The sequence below is a fragment of the Monodon monoceros genome, unplaced genomic scaffold, assembly GCF_005190385.1.
Source record: "Monodon monoceros isolate NGI ecotype Baffin Bay Population unplaced genomic scaffold, NGI_Narwhal_1 Super_Scaffold_7, whole genome shotgun sequence".
NCBI lineage: Eukaryota > Metazoa > Chordata > Mammalia > Artiodactyla > Monodontidae > Monodon > Monodon monoceros.
This window is the reverse complement of record NW_021703784.1, coordinates 95,767,712-95,781,198: the sequence shown is the minus strand read 5'-3', so window position 1 is coordinate 95,781,198 and position 13,487 is coordinate 95,767,712. Positions and strand designations below refer to the sequence as shown.

The window sequence follows — 13,487 nt, the reverse complement described above, 5'->3', positions numbered from 1 at the left end:
TTTTTTTCCCTTTCTTAGGGTTTTGCACTGTTTCCTCCACCAGGAAGATTTTGCCCCAATTTCACACAGCCATTCAGGTCCTAACTGAAAATGTGTGCTCAGAAGAGGCCTTTCCTGACCATCCAATCTAAAAAGCCTCCCAGCCACTCTCTCCTATCACCCAATCGTAAGTCTCTGCATAGCACTTACCTTTTTATGTTTAGTGTAAGCTCTGCAAGACTTCATCTATCCTGTTGCCCCATCTAGAATGGTCCCTGTCATATAATAGGTGCATGATAAAAATTTGTGGAAAGAATGAATGGGGACTTCCACGGTGGCGCAGTGGTTAAGAATCCACCTGCCAATGCAGGGGACACAGGTTTGAGCCCTGGTCCGGGAAGATCCGTCATGCTGCGGAGCAACTAAGCCCGTGTGCCACAACTACTGAGCCTGCGTTCTAGAGCCCGTGAGCCACGACTACTGAGCCAGCATGCTGCAAATACTGAAGCCTGAGCACCTAGGGCCCGTGCTCCGCAACGAGAAGCCACTGCAATGAAGAGTAGCCCCCGCTCGCCACAACTAGAGAAAGCCCGTGTGCAGCAACGAAGACCCAACACGGCCAAAAATAAACAAAATATAATAAATAAATTTATTTTAAAAAAAAAGAATGAATGGATGAAAGGCATCATGATACTTATTCAATAATGCAAGTCCAAACCAGGAATGACAATTATTTACAAGAGATCAAAGAGAATGGGCTCTCCCAGCTTACCACCTGAAAGCTCAATTTACATTTTGACTTATGGTCTGGTTCCAATTAAACAACAGATTTAGCATCTATTTACCTAAGTGCCAAAGAAAGGGGACTCATCATAAAAATTCACCTGCTTAGCTCACAGGTGTTCTTGGCTTTCTTCTCCTCTAGGCATTCAGCAATAAATCATTCCAATAATGTTTCTATAATGCTTAGGGGAAAAACAAAAATTTTAAAAATTACACCAATTTCTGTGATATGGCAAAAATGTTTATTAAAATCTTTTTTTTTTTCCCCAAGTATGAACTTTATTGGAAGGAGTCCTTTGAATTCACTCTCTCATCCTGGACAAACAAGCTAACAAGTACTGTATACAGAATATAGAGCAGTAGTAAATTAGTCCACAAAGTAGCACAGTGAAAAAAATGGGACTTCTCTGGAACTCAGATCATTCAAAGTGGCAATGCAGGTGACCTAAGAAACCAATTATATTCTCATGGTTTTCCTTCTGGTTCAAGATCTGAAGAGTTAGGTTACCACCACCTGTTTTAAGAGGTAGAATATAAACTTTCGAGTAGTCCACCATTTACCAGTCAGCCTGGCCTCGGGAGATTCTCATACCTCAGCCCATCTGCCTTAGGTGATGGCCAGAAGATCTCTATGCCCCAGGCAGCAAGGCTTCCTGCTCGTCTCTACTTAAGATCCATGAACCGGATATCCATGATGAGAAGGAAGTTCTTAGGCAGTGGGCGGGGGGCTGGAGAGAGAACAGTAAACACCTGATGCTCTAGGTCCACACTGGTCACCACGATGAAGCCGGCCACACTGGTCTCTGAAAGGTTCTCCTCTGTGCCCTCAGCAGAGCTGACACTCAGGAGGTGGTGCACCATGTCTCGGCCAGGGCTGACGGGCACTAGCTTGAGCTGATTGTCCTCCTGAGACATGCCCAAAGGCAGACAGGAGTCTGGGATGGTGGGTGCCCCAACTTTGTAGATTTTCACATCTGAAAATTTGACATTGAAGGCGTGGGGATAGAAACAGCCCCGGAATCCATAGAAATACTCACGGATACGCTCATCCCTACATTCCCGCCGGAAGTCCTTGGAGCGCTCAACCACGCCCCCGGATTTAGGGAGCAGCACGGTGCGTACAAAGTGAGGTAGGTCCCGTTTCAGTTCATTGTACAGTCGTTCTTGATCCAGAACCACAACTACGTCCACCTCGAAGGCGGAGGCTGCATGCACCAGTGCTTGGTAACCAGAGCCCTTGACCCAGCCACAGGTGTTAATGACACAGCCACTCACAGAGGCCCTTCGGTTCACTTCACACCTTTGGTTGAACACATCTGCTAAACGAGATGTAATCTGCAGAAGAAAGGATCGAGGTGAGGGAAAAAAAAAAAAAACCACAGAAACAAACCAACCCACAGCTCTTTTAGCCTTCTTTAGAATAAGTGGAATTAGATATAAAAAAATGGACATTCTTAATGGCTGTGGTTGTGACCCCATAACGTGGATTTAATTTTTATTTTATGTTGCTTCTTCTGTCTCTTGTGTTTCATGTCCTAGGTAGAAATATAATAAATCACTTAAGGACAGGTCCATAGAAACGTGTACCAGTCTGAGGTTGACTTATTTTTGAAACCGTCTTTTCCAAAATCATGTGGCAATAATACCAGCTGAGAGGGAGCAAAGAATTTTAACTGGCAAACTTCTGCACAGCTTCCAACCCTGACAGCAGCCCTTCCCTCCACCCCACCTAGGCCCTGGCTCTGACCTTATTATAAAGCTTGATGTTGGTGCCAGGAGTGGTGGAGCCAAAATGATACACCAGAGGGGCCTGGATAGAGAATCCCTCTTCAACATCTGCTGGCCGCTCAATGTAGAGGGCCCCCATGGTACCAGGGATGGACACAGAGCCCTGGCCCACATCCAACTCCACGTAAGTGGGCCGGCGGCCCAGACGCACTGCGTAGTTGAGCAGCAGACGGCACACTGTGGACTTGCCCACATCAGTGGGGCCCACTACCATCACCCGGGGCCCTCGCTCTTCTTCCTTCTCCGCCTGCCTCCGCATCTGCTCCAAGGCTGTATGAGTGTTGAGATAAAGCAACATAGGGGTGTCCTTGGAGACATAAGCCACCTCGGTGCGGCCACTGAGCTGTAGAGAACAGCCATGCCAAGTGAAAACAGCCACCTTGGCACCAGCATCAAAGGTGAATTTCTTGTTTCGGGTCAGCTCTGTGCCAAAGATTTCTGCCATGCCAGCGAGCAGCTCCAACTGAACTGACTGAGATGCCTCCACCTCAAAGCGAAGTTCTGTTTCTCGCTCTAGTTCAAATTTAGTGGTTGGCTTCTTGTCATCATTGGCCTCCTCTCCCATCTTTCTTGTGTGGCTGCTGTGCCTAAAACACAAATATCAGATCAAAACAGAAGTCAGGACTCACTTCAAAATCCTCCGGTGGACGTTTCTCCTTACCTTGCTTCATACTTCTTCTTACCTCCGATCACCATCTGTCTCACTATATATTTGTTTATTGTCTGTCTATCCTCACTAGGACGTAAGGGGGGGTATTTTTGTTTGCTGCTGTAACTCTAGTACCTAGAATACAGCTTGACAACCCAAAGGCACCTCTAGAAAAACACCCAGTGAATACATGACTCGGAGTAAGAAAACGGTATCTACAGATTGAAAGACTTGATTACATCACCTTCATCGCCCTACTGGGATACTCCAGACTTAAAAAGGCAACAGATGCTCAATCCCTAACCCTCTCAGTCAACAAGAAAGGGAACCAGCAATCCGGATGCAAAGCAGAGAATACCGGCTTCGCACTCAAAACAGCAATAAGAAAACAGCTCAGCAACCACTGGTAGTGTCTTTAGACAAATAAATCACTTAACTTCTCTGTACCTTTTCCTCAGTTGTCAACTGGAGGAACTTACACTTCCTCACACAAAGTGTTGCTCTGGGGATTAACAGCGATTGCTGGAGTGGGGGAAAAAATCACTACATAAACTAGAAAACGCCGAGGAACAGCGAAGAATCATCTCCGATCCCGGATCGCAGCTCTAGGTCCAGCATCTGTCCCAGCCTCCCCAGGCACCGAAATCTGCCCAGGCTCCAAGGAAGCGACGGTTGCGTTCCTGAGCTTATTATCTTACCTGTACAGCCAAGAGCCCAAACTTGTAAAACAAAAAGCCCTCACTAACTAGGACCTAAGCCTAACAGCTTTCCTCGCTCGCCTAGACCCACGCCGGAAACTCAGGCGTTTCCGCACTTGCGTAGTGGAGAAGCCGCGGCCGCGCAATGCCCCCTGCGATATGTAGTTGTGCCAGAACAGCCGCGAGCGATCGAGCTCGCGCAGCCGCTCGGCTTTCTGGGACTTGTAGTTAATGGATTGTTTTTGATCGTGACGTCAAAGGTGGGCGGGCGGCGGCCGTCATTGTTCGCGAAGCCCGGGGGCGGGCGGAGTAGGAGGAGTGGCGGTTACGCCCCCGCGCGGGGCGGGGACCAGCAGAGGGGGCCAACGGTCGCTTGAGACGCGGCGGTCAGGGCCTCTCGCCACAGTACTCCTGCTCACCTGCCATCCGGCAAGGGGTAGGGCGGCGGGATGGGAAGGGGACTCGCTAGTCTAGGTCCCACGATCGCCTGGAAATGGGGAAATTAGCAGAACCGCATTTGGATACGAGGAAACCAAGGGGTAGGGAAAGTGGAGGAAAACAGCTTATCAGAGAGTAACCTGGGTTGGGACTGTCATCCCCAACCCGACACAATGTTTGCCCCCAGAGAGCATTTAAAAATTTTTTTTTAAATAAACGAATAGAAGTCCAAGAATTTCTTCCAGTTGCTCTGCAAGTCAATCATTACCCAACAACCTCTCTCCTATTGAGCGGGGAGTTCTGTTGGGGACTCTGTTTCCCGCCCTAAATCCCTGACAGTTATACAAGGTCAGTCATTTAACCCCACAAGCAACAGGTTAGGCCACGTCTTGAAGCTTCTGATGCGTTTGGACTTTGGAATCTTGTATTCTTTGGGCAAATCACAGACTTAAACTCTCTGAGACCCAGTTTTTGGACTGTGAACTAGCGATAACAGTACCCAACCTCTTCAAGTCGTTTTGAAGACTGTATGCAGATAATGTATGTAAAGTACAATGCCTGTAACATAGAAAGCATCAGATGTCAGCTCTTAAGTTATTGTAAGCTGGGGAGGGGAAGCTATAACGATGCCATCTATTTGTAGTTTACATTTTTCAAAGCCCTTTCAGGTATCCTCTTTCACAGCCGCCAGTAAAGTCAGCGTTATCATCTTCAATTTCAGGTGAGGTAGGAGACTAAGGCAGGTGAAGCGATTTGCCCAAGCTAGTACTCAAACCCAAGATTTTGGAGTTTGAGTGCCGTTATAGCAAATGCATAGTGCCAGATGCCACACAGTGTTCTATGGGCATTACAGGTATAAATCCATTTAATCCTCACAAGAAGCCTGTGAAGTACACACTGTAATTGTCATCCCTGCTTTAGAGATGAGTACTTTTTTCAGTCCAGCTCACAGGGTTAATCTGAGTAGAAAAGCCTGGTAAGATTTTCTGGGTTGCCTTTTTCCGGCTGGCCCCATTTTACCATTCCCTTCCTAAGAGTGCCTTCCTCGCGTCTCACTTCTTTTAATTATTTTGGCAGCACCGGGTCTCAGTTACAGCACGCGGGATCTTCGTTGCGACATGCGGGCTCTTAGCTGGGGCATGCGTGCAGGATCTAGTTCCCCGACCATGGACCAAACCAGGGCCCCCTGCACTGGGAGCACAGGGCCCTACCCACTGGACCACCAGGGAAGTCCCTCACTTCTCACTTCTCACAGTACTTTTTCTTTGGTGATTTGCTTTAATTATTTACTTCATTCACCACGCCTCTATAAGTTCTCCAGGGAACTACCAGGTATCCCCTAATCTTTCACCATTCTTCAAAAATTCAATTCTAGTCTTCTGTTTGCAAAATTCTCTCCCTTAGTGAGCCCATCCTCTCCTGTTTCCAGGCAGTCTATCTCCCAGATTTGTTTCTTTGCCTCTCCCTTGAGGCAATTTCTCCCAGTTATCTGAAGGTCGTCTTAATTTGGGTATTGTATAGCCATCTCAAGCTGACTTTAGGGAGAAGAAACCCCTCCCCCTCCTTTGGACTGCTCTCCATTTTGCTTCTTAAACACAGAGTCAGGGCAGAACATTGAAAGCATCTGTGCTTCCCTACACTCTCCTTCCTCACTTTCAATCTTTCACCAAGCACTCCTGTCATCTCCACCCCACCCCCAAATAATACTGTCCTCACATGTCTTGTTCATCCTCCTCTCCAGCTAAATCCTTGATAATTTTCTTCCTGAGTTCATTTAAATTAAGTGGCATCCTTTTTTGCTTCCACACTTTCAAACCTTGCCCTAAAAAACTACTCACCTTCCTTTTCCCACTTCCCACTGTTTTCCTCAACAAATGCCTCCTCCACTTACATTTCCCTTCTCATCTGTTGCCCAGGCAAGAATATTTCCCTCTTTCTTTACTCAGTTCTACCTCTCAATTCCAAACCTCTGGTAACATGACTCAAGATACCCACACTGTGTTTTCAGAATTTACCTTAAACCCCAGAATCTTCCCTGATTAAATATTCAGAATTCCTTTCACTTTTTCAGACCCAGCTAGCACTGCCTCCCATTAACCTTATTTCCCTACCTTAACTCTTCCCCCTCCTTGCTTGTGAAAAGTACTTTGTTTTCTGAATGTTAGCCTTGGTTAGAAATGGGAGTTTTTATCTTAGAGGGTTATATTCTGTGTCCACCTACTTTAGCAGCTTGCACAGGGCAACACTCCATGAGAAATATTCTGGGTCAACTGAAATATAACTGGAAACCGATACAAAAATAGCAAGAAAAAAAAAGAAGAAAAAAAAAAAAAAAAAAGCAAGAAAGACGTTAAATTCTTCATCAGACATAAATCTGGCATGTGTCTCTTGAGCTATCAGAATTTAGTAGTAAATCTGCTATTTACTATTACTATATTTACTATAGTAAATTTAGGGGTATTAAGTTGAGAACACTGTTTTGAAATGACAGTAACTATGGTTTACTAAGTGCCTATCACGTGCCAGGCATTTTTTAGGTGTTTACACGTTGTCTCGCTTTACTTCACGTCTCCATGGGGTAAACATTATTAGCTTCATTTAGCAGAAGAGCAAAACAGGGGCACGAAGTTTATCAGTAACTCACCCAGTGGTGTCTGGTAAGTGTATTGGCAGAGCCAGGATTCTAGCTCAGGTCTCTCTGAGACCAAAGCCAGACACTTGGACAACATCTGAAGATGCAACTCAACGGCTGTTTTGTGAGCATCTTCTGTATGCAGAGTTCTGCGCTAGGCATCGCAGTCCTGGGATGCAGAGAGGAGTTTCCCAGAGGACCTGTCTCAGAAAGTTTATAGCCCAGTAGAGAATCTTATGTAACGTGGGTGTAGCACAAGTCATTTGGAGGTAGATGATAAGAGGTTCCTTCATGTGAGATGTCATATTTGGTCTATGACTCCTTCGGGGGTATTCAGCTGGAGGCTTTGAGGCTTGGAAGTGCCCGGTACAAGCTTGGGGGCACTCTATGCCATATGTGACAATTACTGTGTCTTTCTTTTCCCTGCGTCAAGGCTGGTACCAGAGCTGAAATGGGAGATGTATCATCTTGAATGTGCGCGCACGCTCCTGACTCTGCACCCGTCTCTCACTGTCACCCGCCTAGCCACCACCTTTCCTCCAGTCCTGCCACCCGTACTGTACGCCATCCTTGCCCAGCCCTGTCCTTCCCCCAGGTTCTTGCAGTCTCCTTGGCCACACCGCCTTCCTCCTGAGCAGCCAGCCTCTCCTCTTGCACCCGCCCCTCCCGCCCCGCCCCTCTGCTCCCATCCCTCTGCATCACTCCCCCAGCCCCATCCCTCAATGCCTGCGCGCTCCCTTCCTCCCAACCCTCCTCCTGTGTCTCCCAGCCCTGCTCTGACGTGGGAGGTGAGGGGGGTGGGGGATGGATGACTCACAGTGTTATGATGCAGTTCCACAACATACAGCTACATTCACCCACAGCCCGAGGTACAGACGGGAGACAACCTCTGGCCCCTTAGCAGCTGGCCAGCTTTGCAGCCCCAGTCTTGAGCCCCTAACTACCCTCCCCCCGCCCCCATCCCCTTCCCCATTGAAGGAGCGGAAGGAGAAGAGAGAAGAGTGAGCAGAGAGATTGAGAGAGAGAGAGAGAGAGAGAGAGAGAGAGATAGACGGAGATCTCTGGAGCAGACCTCAAGGTGAGGGGGCAGCCCTTCTCCAAATGAATCTTTTTCCCTTTGCAAATTTCCTCCTTCTGCTGCGTGTTGCTTTCTCCCCTTTGCAAAAGCATTATTCATCCACCCTTTGTCCTCCCTTCCCCCTCCCCGCTGCCTCCGCGCCTCTCTCAGCTCCTTCATCCCTCTCCAAGCTCTGACGGTTCCCGCACTTATTTCCCGGTAACTCTGGCTGCAGCATCAGGCATCACTGTTTATTGTTTTGCTGCTGGTGCAGACCCCCAAAGCCCGCCCTGGGAGCCGGCTGCGCTGCTAATTATTCGGACCCTACCCTACTAAGGAATGCCAGCCCGGAGGGGGCCGAAGCCTCAGAGCAGATGAGAAAATCCTTTGTGAGCAGGTGTCCCCCTCCCTTTTTGTTCCCCTAAGAGGCACGGGATTCGCACCTGTTTCCTGGAGCCTCCGCCTCGGCGTCTCTGCCGTCAGCGCTGGTTGCTCGGCATCCCCCTCCCCCAGCCCTCCCTCTCCCCCACCTCCCACGGTCCAGCCCCATCTCACTTGGGGGAGCATCCTCTCCACCGCACTCCGCTTGCCTTTGTTTTTTTCCCAGTCATTTGCTCTACTCGCTTCTCTCGGTAATCTGAGATGGGGAGAGAAGTGACCCCTCCTCCCCTCCCGTGAGTGACTCCGGCCTTCTGTGCAGCCTCTCCTGGGCTGGATGGGGAAGCAGGGGAGAGAGAGGGAGGGAGGCGTGCTGGAGGCTGGGGAAGGAGTCTGAGAGCTAGGACCCGGCCCCCTCCCCAGGCCCCTCGAAGGTGTGTTCGTTGGAGCGCGTCAGAGGGGAGCCTGCAGGCAAAGTTGAAGGCAGACCTGTGAAGTGGAGGCTGAAGAGCATTCTGCTGGTGAGGAAGGCCCGTTTCCCAGAGCCAGAGCCCAGTGTCACCCTCAACACAGTCCACGGTGTCTTCCTGGGCCCCAGCAGGGGGAGAAGACCTGAATCTGAAGATGGTCTCTGCCAGGGGGCCTTTGTGGAGAGAGTGCCTGGCGGCCCCAGGAAGCACTGGAACAGCAGGGGTGCTGGCGGCCACCACAGAGGACAGGATGAGAGCCCGTCGCCCTGGCTTGCTCAGTCCCACTGCCTAGTGGCCTAGCATTGCCAAAGCACCCAGCTGGCATCTCAGAACCAGACTTGGGCTGAACCGTCCACCACGGGCTTGAAGGCCCCATGAAGGAGGGAGAAGACAGCCGCTCACTTGCTTATCAGAACCAACAGGGGACACCTCCCTCGTTATCCAGCACCCTCAGCCATTCTGGGTCTGGAGTCTGGGCATCTTCCTCAAAATTCTTAATCAGAACCCAGCAATTATTTTATCTCATGTCACCCACAGAGTCACTGCTGTTTGTCCTGCCCTTGGGAGAAGGTGAAGAGAAACACCCTCTGCCTTGGGCCCCAAAGCACGGGTTTTGAAAATAAGAGCCTCCACTTTTGCTGCCCATCTTAGACGCTGCTCCACCCTACAGACACAGCTCAGGAGCGCTGGCCTCCCCGACACAGTCCCCGTTGCCCATTGGTTCCAGCTGTCAGATGCGCCCGAAGGAAAGAGAGTTTCTCTCCTAGGCTGGGTGCCCAAGTCCTTAACCGAGGGCTGGGGCAGCAATTACAGAGGGCAAGAAAGAGAGACCGAGGGCCTCAGAGGCTGAGAAGACAAGTCCAGTGTTGCTTCTGGGCCAGAATGAGTGGACCAAGGTGCAAGACCGGGCAGCAGCCACGTCTGAGGTCTTTGGTACCCGATGAGACATCCATCAAGTTCTAGTTCCCAGAACGCAGGACTCCAGCCCCAGAAGAGGGCTGGAGCAGAGTGTGTGTACCTGCCTGCCTGCTCTCCTTCCCTTTCTCATCACGCCCCTCCCTCCCACACAAAATGTGTGATGGACCAATTATATTGCAAACGGAGGCCATGAGAAAGAAGAACTGCCAGGCACCCCCAACTTTTTAAAGGCTCTGAGCTCCAGAGACACAGAGCCTACCAGTGCATGTGGGACGCAGATCCTCAAAAAAGAACTGAAAACCAAGGAAAGAACGCTTGCAAATGACGTTGCTCCCATGGCAGCGCTGGTGCCGGCGGGCTGCTCTCGGTGGAAAATGGTGGAGGCTGCTCCCGCCCCAGGAGGGAGAGACACCACCTCCTGGGCTAGAGGCCTGGATCCGCTGCCAGGCTTGCCAGAGCAGACTGTCATCCAGGGGACAGGGAGACACAGTGCGACCGGACGCTGAGGAGGGTTGCTGGCGATGTGGGGGGAAGTAGGGGTGGAGGTGAGCGGAGCCCCATCTTCTCCATCCCCGCAGGAGGGGCTCCTCACGTGGTCTCGGCTCTCCTGATGCACCTTCCCCTCTTCCCAGGTGACTTCCATTTCTATCTGGTTCACGTCTGGGGGGGCCCTGGCCGGGCAGCCCCCCCACATCTCTCCTGCCCTGAAACACGGCTCTAGCCAACCTGCTCCGCTGCTTCACCTGCGACCGTCTGTGTGGGAGCTGCACGGCACCAGCCCCTCCTGCCCGTCAGGGCATCGTCCTCCAGCCCGTCATGCCCAGCTGCGACCCTGGCCCGGCCCCTGCCTGCCTCCCCACCAAGACTTTCCGCAGCTACCTGCCCCGCTGCCACCGCACCTACAGCTGCGTCCATTGCCGTGCACACCTGGCCAAACACGATGAGCTTATTTCCAAGGTACGCCAAGTGGGGGCCTGCCACTCCCCTCCGCTCTCCCCCCAGGGTAGTCCAAACATCACCTAGGGGTGAGGCAACGAAGTCCAGCCTCCCTCCTCCGTGTCCCGGGGGGACTCAGGGCAAGGGTAACCCTGGGGTCAAGGTCTACCCAGTAGTCACTGTCTGTCCTATGTCTCCACAGTCCTTCCAAGGGAGCCACGGCCGAGCCTACCTGTTTAACTCCGTGTGAGTCTACCTCTCTCCTTGTGCATGTGTGCTTGTGTTGTGAATAATTTTCCTCTGGGAGAAACAGGGTGAGCCATCTGAAGGTGGCTTTGCACCTGCTGCCTTTGCCTCTCCTTTTGCGAAGTGGTTCAGGAACTCAGTCTGCAGTTCTTCTGCGGGGAATCCCAGCACCGGAAGAAAAAGGCCCAGGCACTAGCCAGAAAAGGGTGGATTGCTGAGGGCAGGGGCTTCCATTTGGAGGGCTCTCTCCAGATGGAAGGTCCTTTGGCCTGTTCGGGGTCTAGGCTGACAGAGCGACCCCACCGGGTCCTGGGTCCTTCCTGTTTCCTGAGACAGGGTCAACGTGGGCTGCGGGCCAGCTGAGCAGCGTCTCCTGCTCACGGGGCTCCACTCGGTAGCTGATATCTTCTGCGAGAGCTGCAAAACCACCCTCGGCTGGAAATATGTAAGTACCGGGGGGACAGGGCCACCCTCTGAAGTGGAGTCTCCATGGCCCTCCAAGCCCCACTGCCCACATGTTAGGTCTTTGCATGATCCAGAGGGGAGAGGGAGCTAGTAGTGGGTTGGACTGGGTGGGGGGTAGCGGGGTTGGGGATCAGGGGTAACACAGGTGGCAGCAGGAGTGCCTGGGAGGGAACTGCTCTGTCCTGCGATCACGGCTTCCCCTCCATCAGGAACAAGCTTTTGAGACGAGCCAGAAGTACAAAGAAGGGAAGTACATCATTGAAATGTCACATATGGTGAAGGACAACGGCTGGGACTGAGGGGCTCCGGCAGGCTGTGCCCTTCCTCCGCATGCCCCACCCTCCCCACCCCTGTCCCCTGTCCCTGCCAAGCGTCCATACCAGCATGAGTACTGCCCCACCCCTGGGGGGAACCCGGCTCCCACCAACCCCTCCCCCGCCTCCACCTCGCCACTCCCAGGCCCCTTTGGAATGGGGCCCAGGGGTACCCCAGGGGTGTTGAAGGCTCAGGAGTGGGCAGCAGCCAGGGAGACAGACTGGGGGAAAGGGCTGGCTGTGGGGCCTTCTAGCCCCAAGGTCCTGAAAATTGAGGGGATGGCGGGGCGTAGACTCAGGCAGAGGACCACGGGAGGAATCGGTGTTTGCTCCACCTCTGTGAATGAACAGAGGACCAACTTTGAGTCATGGGACTGGTAGATCCTAGGCCACAGAATAGCAGGTGGGAAAAGGCTCGAGATGGAGTGAAATTTTGGCCTCAGACACCGGAAGGTACCGGAGTCTCTAAGGGTGAAGTTTCCCACCCCTGTTTGTAGAAGCAAGGATTCGTTGGGGGTGGAAATCCCAAATCCCAGGCCCTGGGTAATAATAAAAGAATCACAGGGGTTTCCATTTCACTCCACTTGTTTATCTTGGCACTAAAGAGGCACTTTCAAGTATCTGACCCTTGCGTGGGGTAGGGAGAGTTGCCCTGGAACAGCCTCACCCCCAGCTGGTAGATTCCAGAGCAAGCAGGCATTGTGGGCGTTCTCCGAGGCCCAGCCACTGCTCCCTGGCACCCAGTCCCTTGGGGGGAAGGCGGGAAATCAGTGCTACGGGGCCAGGCTTCCTCGTGGCTGCCACCAGCGAACGAAACTTTTGTATGATACATAAAGTGTTTGAGTCTATTTTTAATAAAAAGGGGAAAGCAACTGTGAGGCACTCGGTCCTCTGACTTTTCTTCCTCGTGCAAGTACCGTACCAGTCACATAACACCCCCATCCCAGGCCTGTCCCTTCACACCACTAGGGGGCAGCAGCTGCTTCGTCAATGGCAAGACACCAGGGGACAGAGATTCAGGTGAGGTTTTGCTTATAAGAGATGGCTTTTGTGAGTGGTATTCCAGCTGGAGTATCCAAAACAGCTCCTGTCTTTTGGAGCCCTTGACAGTGAATCTGCTTTTGCCTGGTTCGGGCACCTGGAAGAGGTTTATTCCAGAACAAGGGTTTTCTTGGGTCCCATTGCCTTTCAGCCTGGCTCTGGAATGTTTTGGTCGGCTCATGGCCACACTTAAAGCTAAAAGGAAAATCGATCAGCCAAGGTGCTGCCTTGGCAGCTGATACAAAGTGCAACAAAATAGCTCAAAACTGCAGCATCAATGCAACCATGTGACGCAAGTGCAATTTTTGGCAGTGATGTGATCTTATTTTTGTGAGGTCACCGACATCTGCAGGGAGGATTGGACGCATCATGAAAATCATTGTTTTTGTAAGCTAGCTTGTTATTTACAGCTTCATTTATTGATACTGCAACTATTTGTAAGCACACCTCTTACTTGCCAGGCCTTGTTCAGCACTGGGGATGCAGTGGAGAACAAGGCAGCCACGGCCTGACTTCATGGAGCTTTCGGTCTAGCGTGAGGACAAACAAGAACCAGGCAATTCCAGTAGGCGACAAGGGCTCTGAGCGGGGATGGGGGAGTAAGCTCGGGAGCTTGTAGGAGGGGCTTAGCCTAGACTTAAGGAGTCAAGGAAGGCTTTGCAGAGTGATGACTATGATGGCACTTGAAAGATGAG

At 51.5% G+C, this 13,487-nt stretch overlaps 2 protein-coding genes across 5 annotated transcripts; one reads left to right on the top strand and one right to left on the bottom strand.

Annotated features, from left to right (window-relative positions):
- Positions 1 to 987: 987 nt before the first annotated feature.
- Positions 988 to 4,004, bottom strand: CLP1 (cleavage and polyadenylation factor I subunit 1). 2 transcript variants are annotated; one of them, XM_029207039.1, is made up of 3 exons: positions 3,898 to 4,004; positions 2,510 to 3,137; positions 988 to 2,097 (listed from the first exon to the last, which is right to left on the bottom strand). In XM_029207039.1, the coding sequence occupies exons 2-3, from the start codon at positions 3,113 to 3,115 to the stop codon at positions 1,426 to 1,428; spliced, it is 1,278 nt and encodes a 425-aa protein (XP_029062872.1). In that variant the 5' UTR covers positions 3,116 to 3,137; positions 3,898 to 4,004; the 3' UTR covers positions 988 to 1,425. The 2 variants fall into 2 exon arrangements, with proteins under 2 accessions (XP_029062872.1, XP_029062871.1); XM_029207038.1 differs by lacking the exon at positions 3,898 to 4,004 and adding an exon at positions 3,212 to 3,387.
- Positions 4,005 to 7,784: 3,780 nt separating this feature from the next.
- Positions 7,785 to 13,053, top strand: YPEL4 (yippee like 4). Of its 3 annotated transcripts, XM_029208666.1 has the most exons (6): positions 7,785 to 8,045; positions 10,053 to 10,237; positions 10,423 to 10,747; positions 10,929 to 10,972; positions 11,309 to 11,417; positions 11,647 to 13,053. In XM_029208666.1, the coding sequence occupies exons 3-6, from the start codon at positions 10,607 to 10,609 to the stop codon at positions 11,734 to 11,736; spliced, it is 384 nt and encodes a 127-aa protein (XP_029064499.1). In that variant the 5' UTR covers positions 7,785 to 8,045; positions 10,053 to 10,237; positions 10,423 to 10,606; the 3' UTR covers positions 11,737 to 13,053. The 3 variants fall into 3 exon arrangements, with proteins under 3 accessions (XP_029064499.1, XP_029064498.1, XP_029064497.1); XM_029208665.1 differs by lacking the exon at positions 10,053 to 10,237 and having other exon boundaries at positions 11,647 to 12,625; XM_029208664.1 differs by lacking the exons at positions 7,785 to 8,045; positions 10,053 to 10,237; positions 11,647 to 13,053 and having other exon boundaries at positions 10,607 to 10,747; positions 11,309 to 11,528.
- The last annotated feature ends 434 nt before the right edge of the window (positions 13,054 to 13,487 follow it).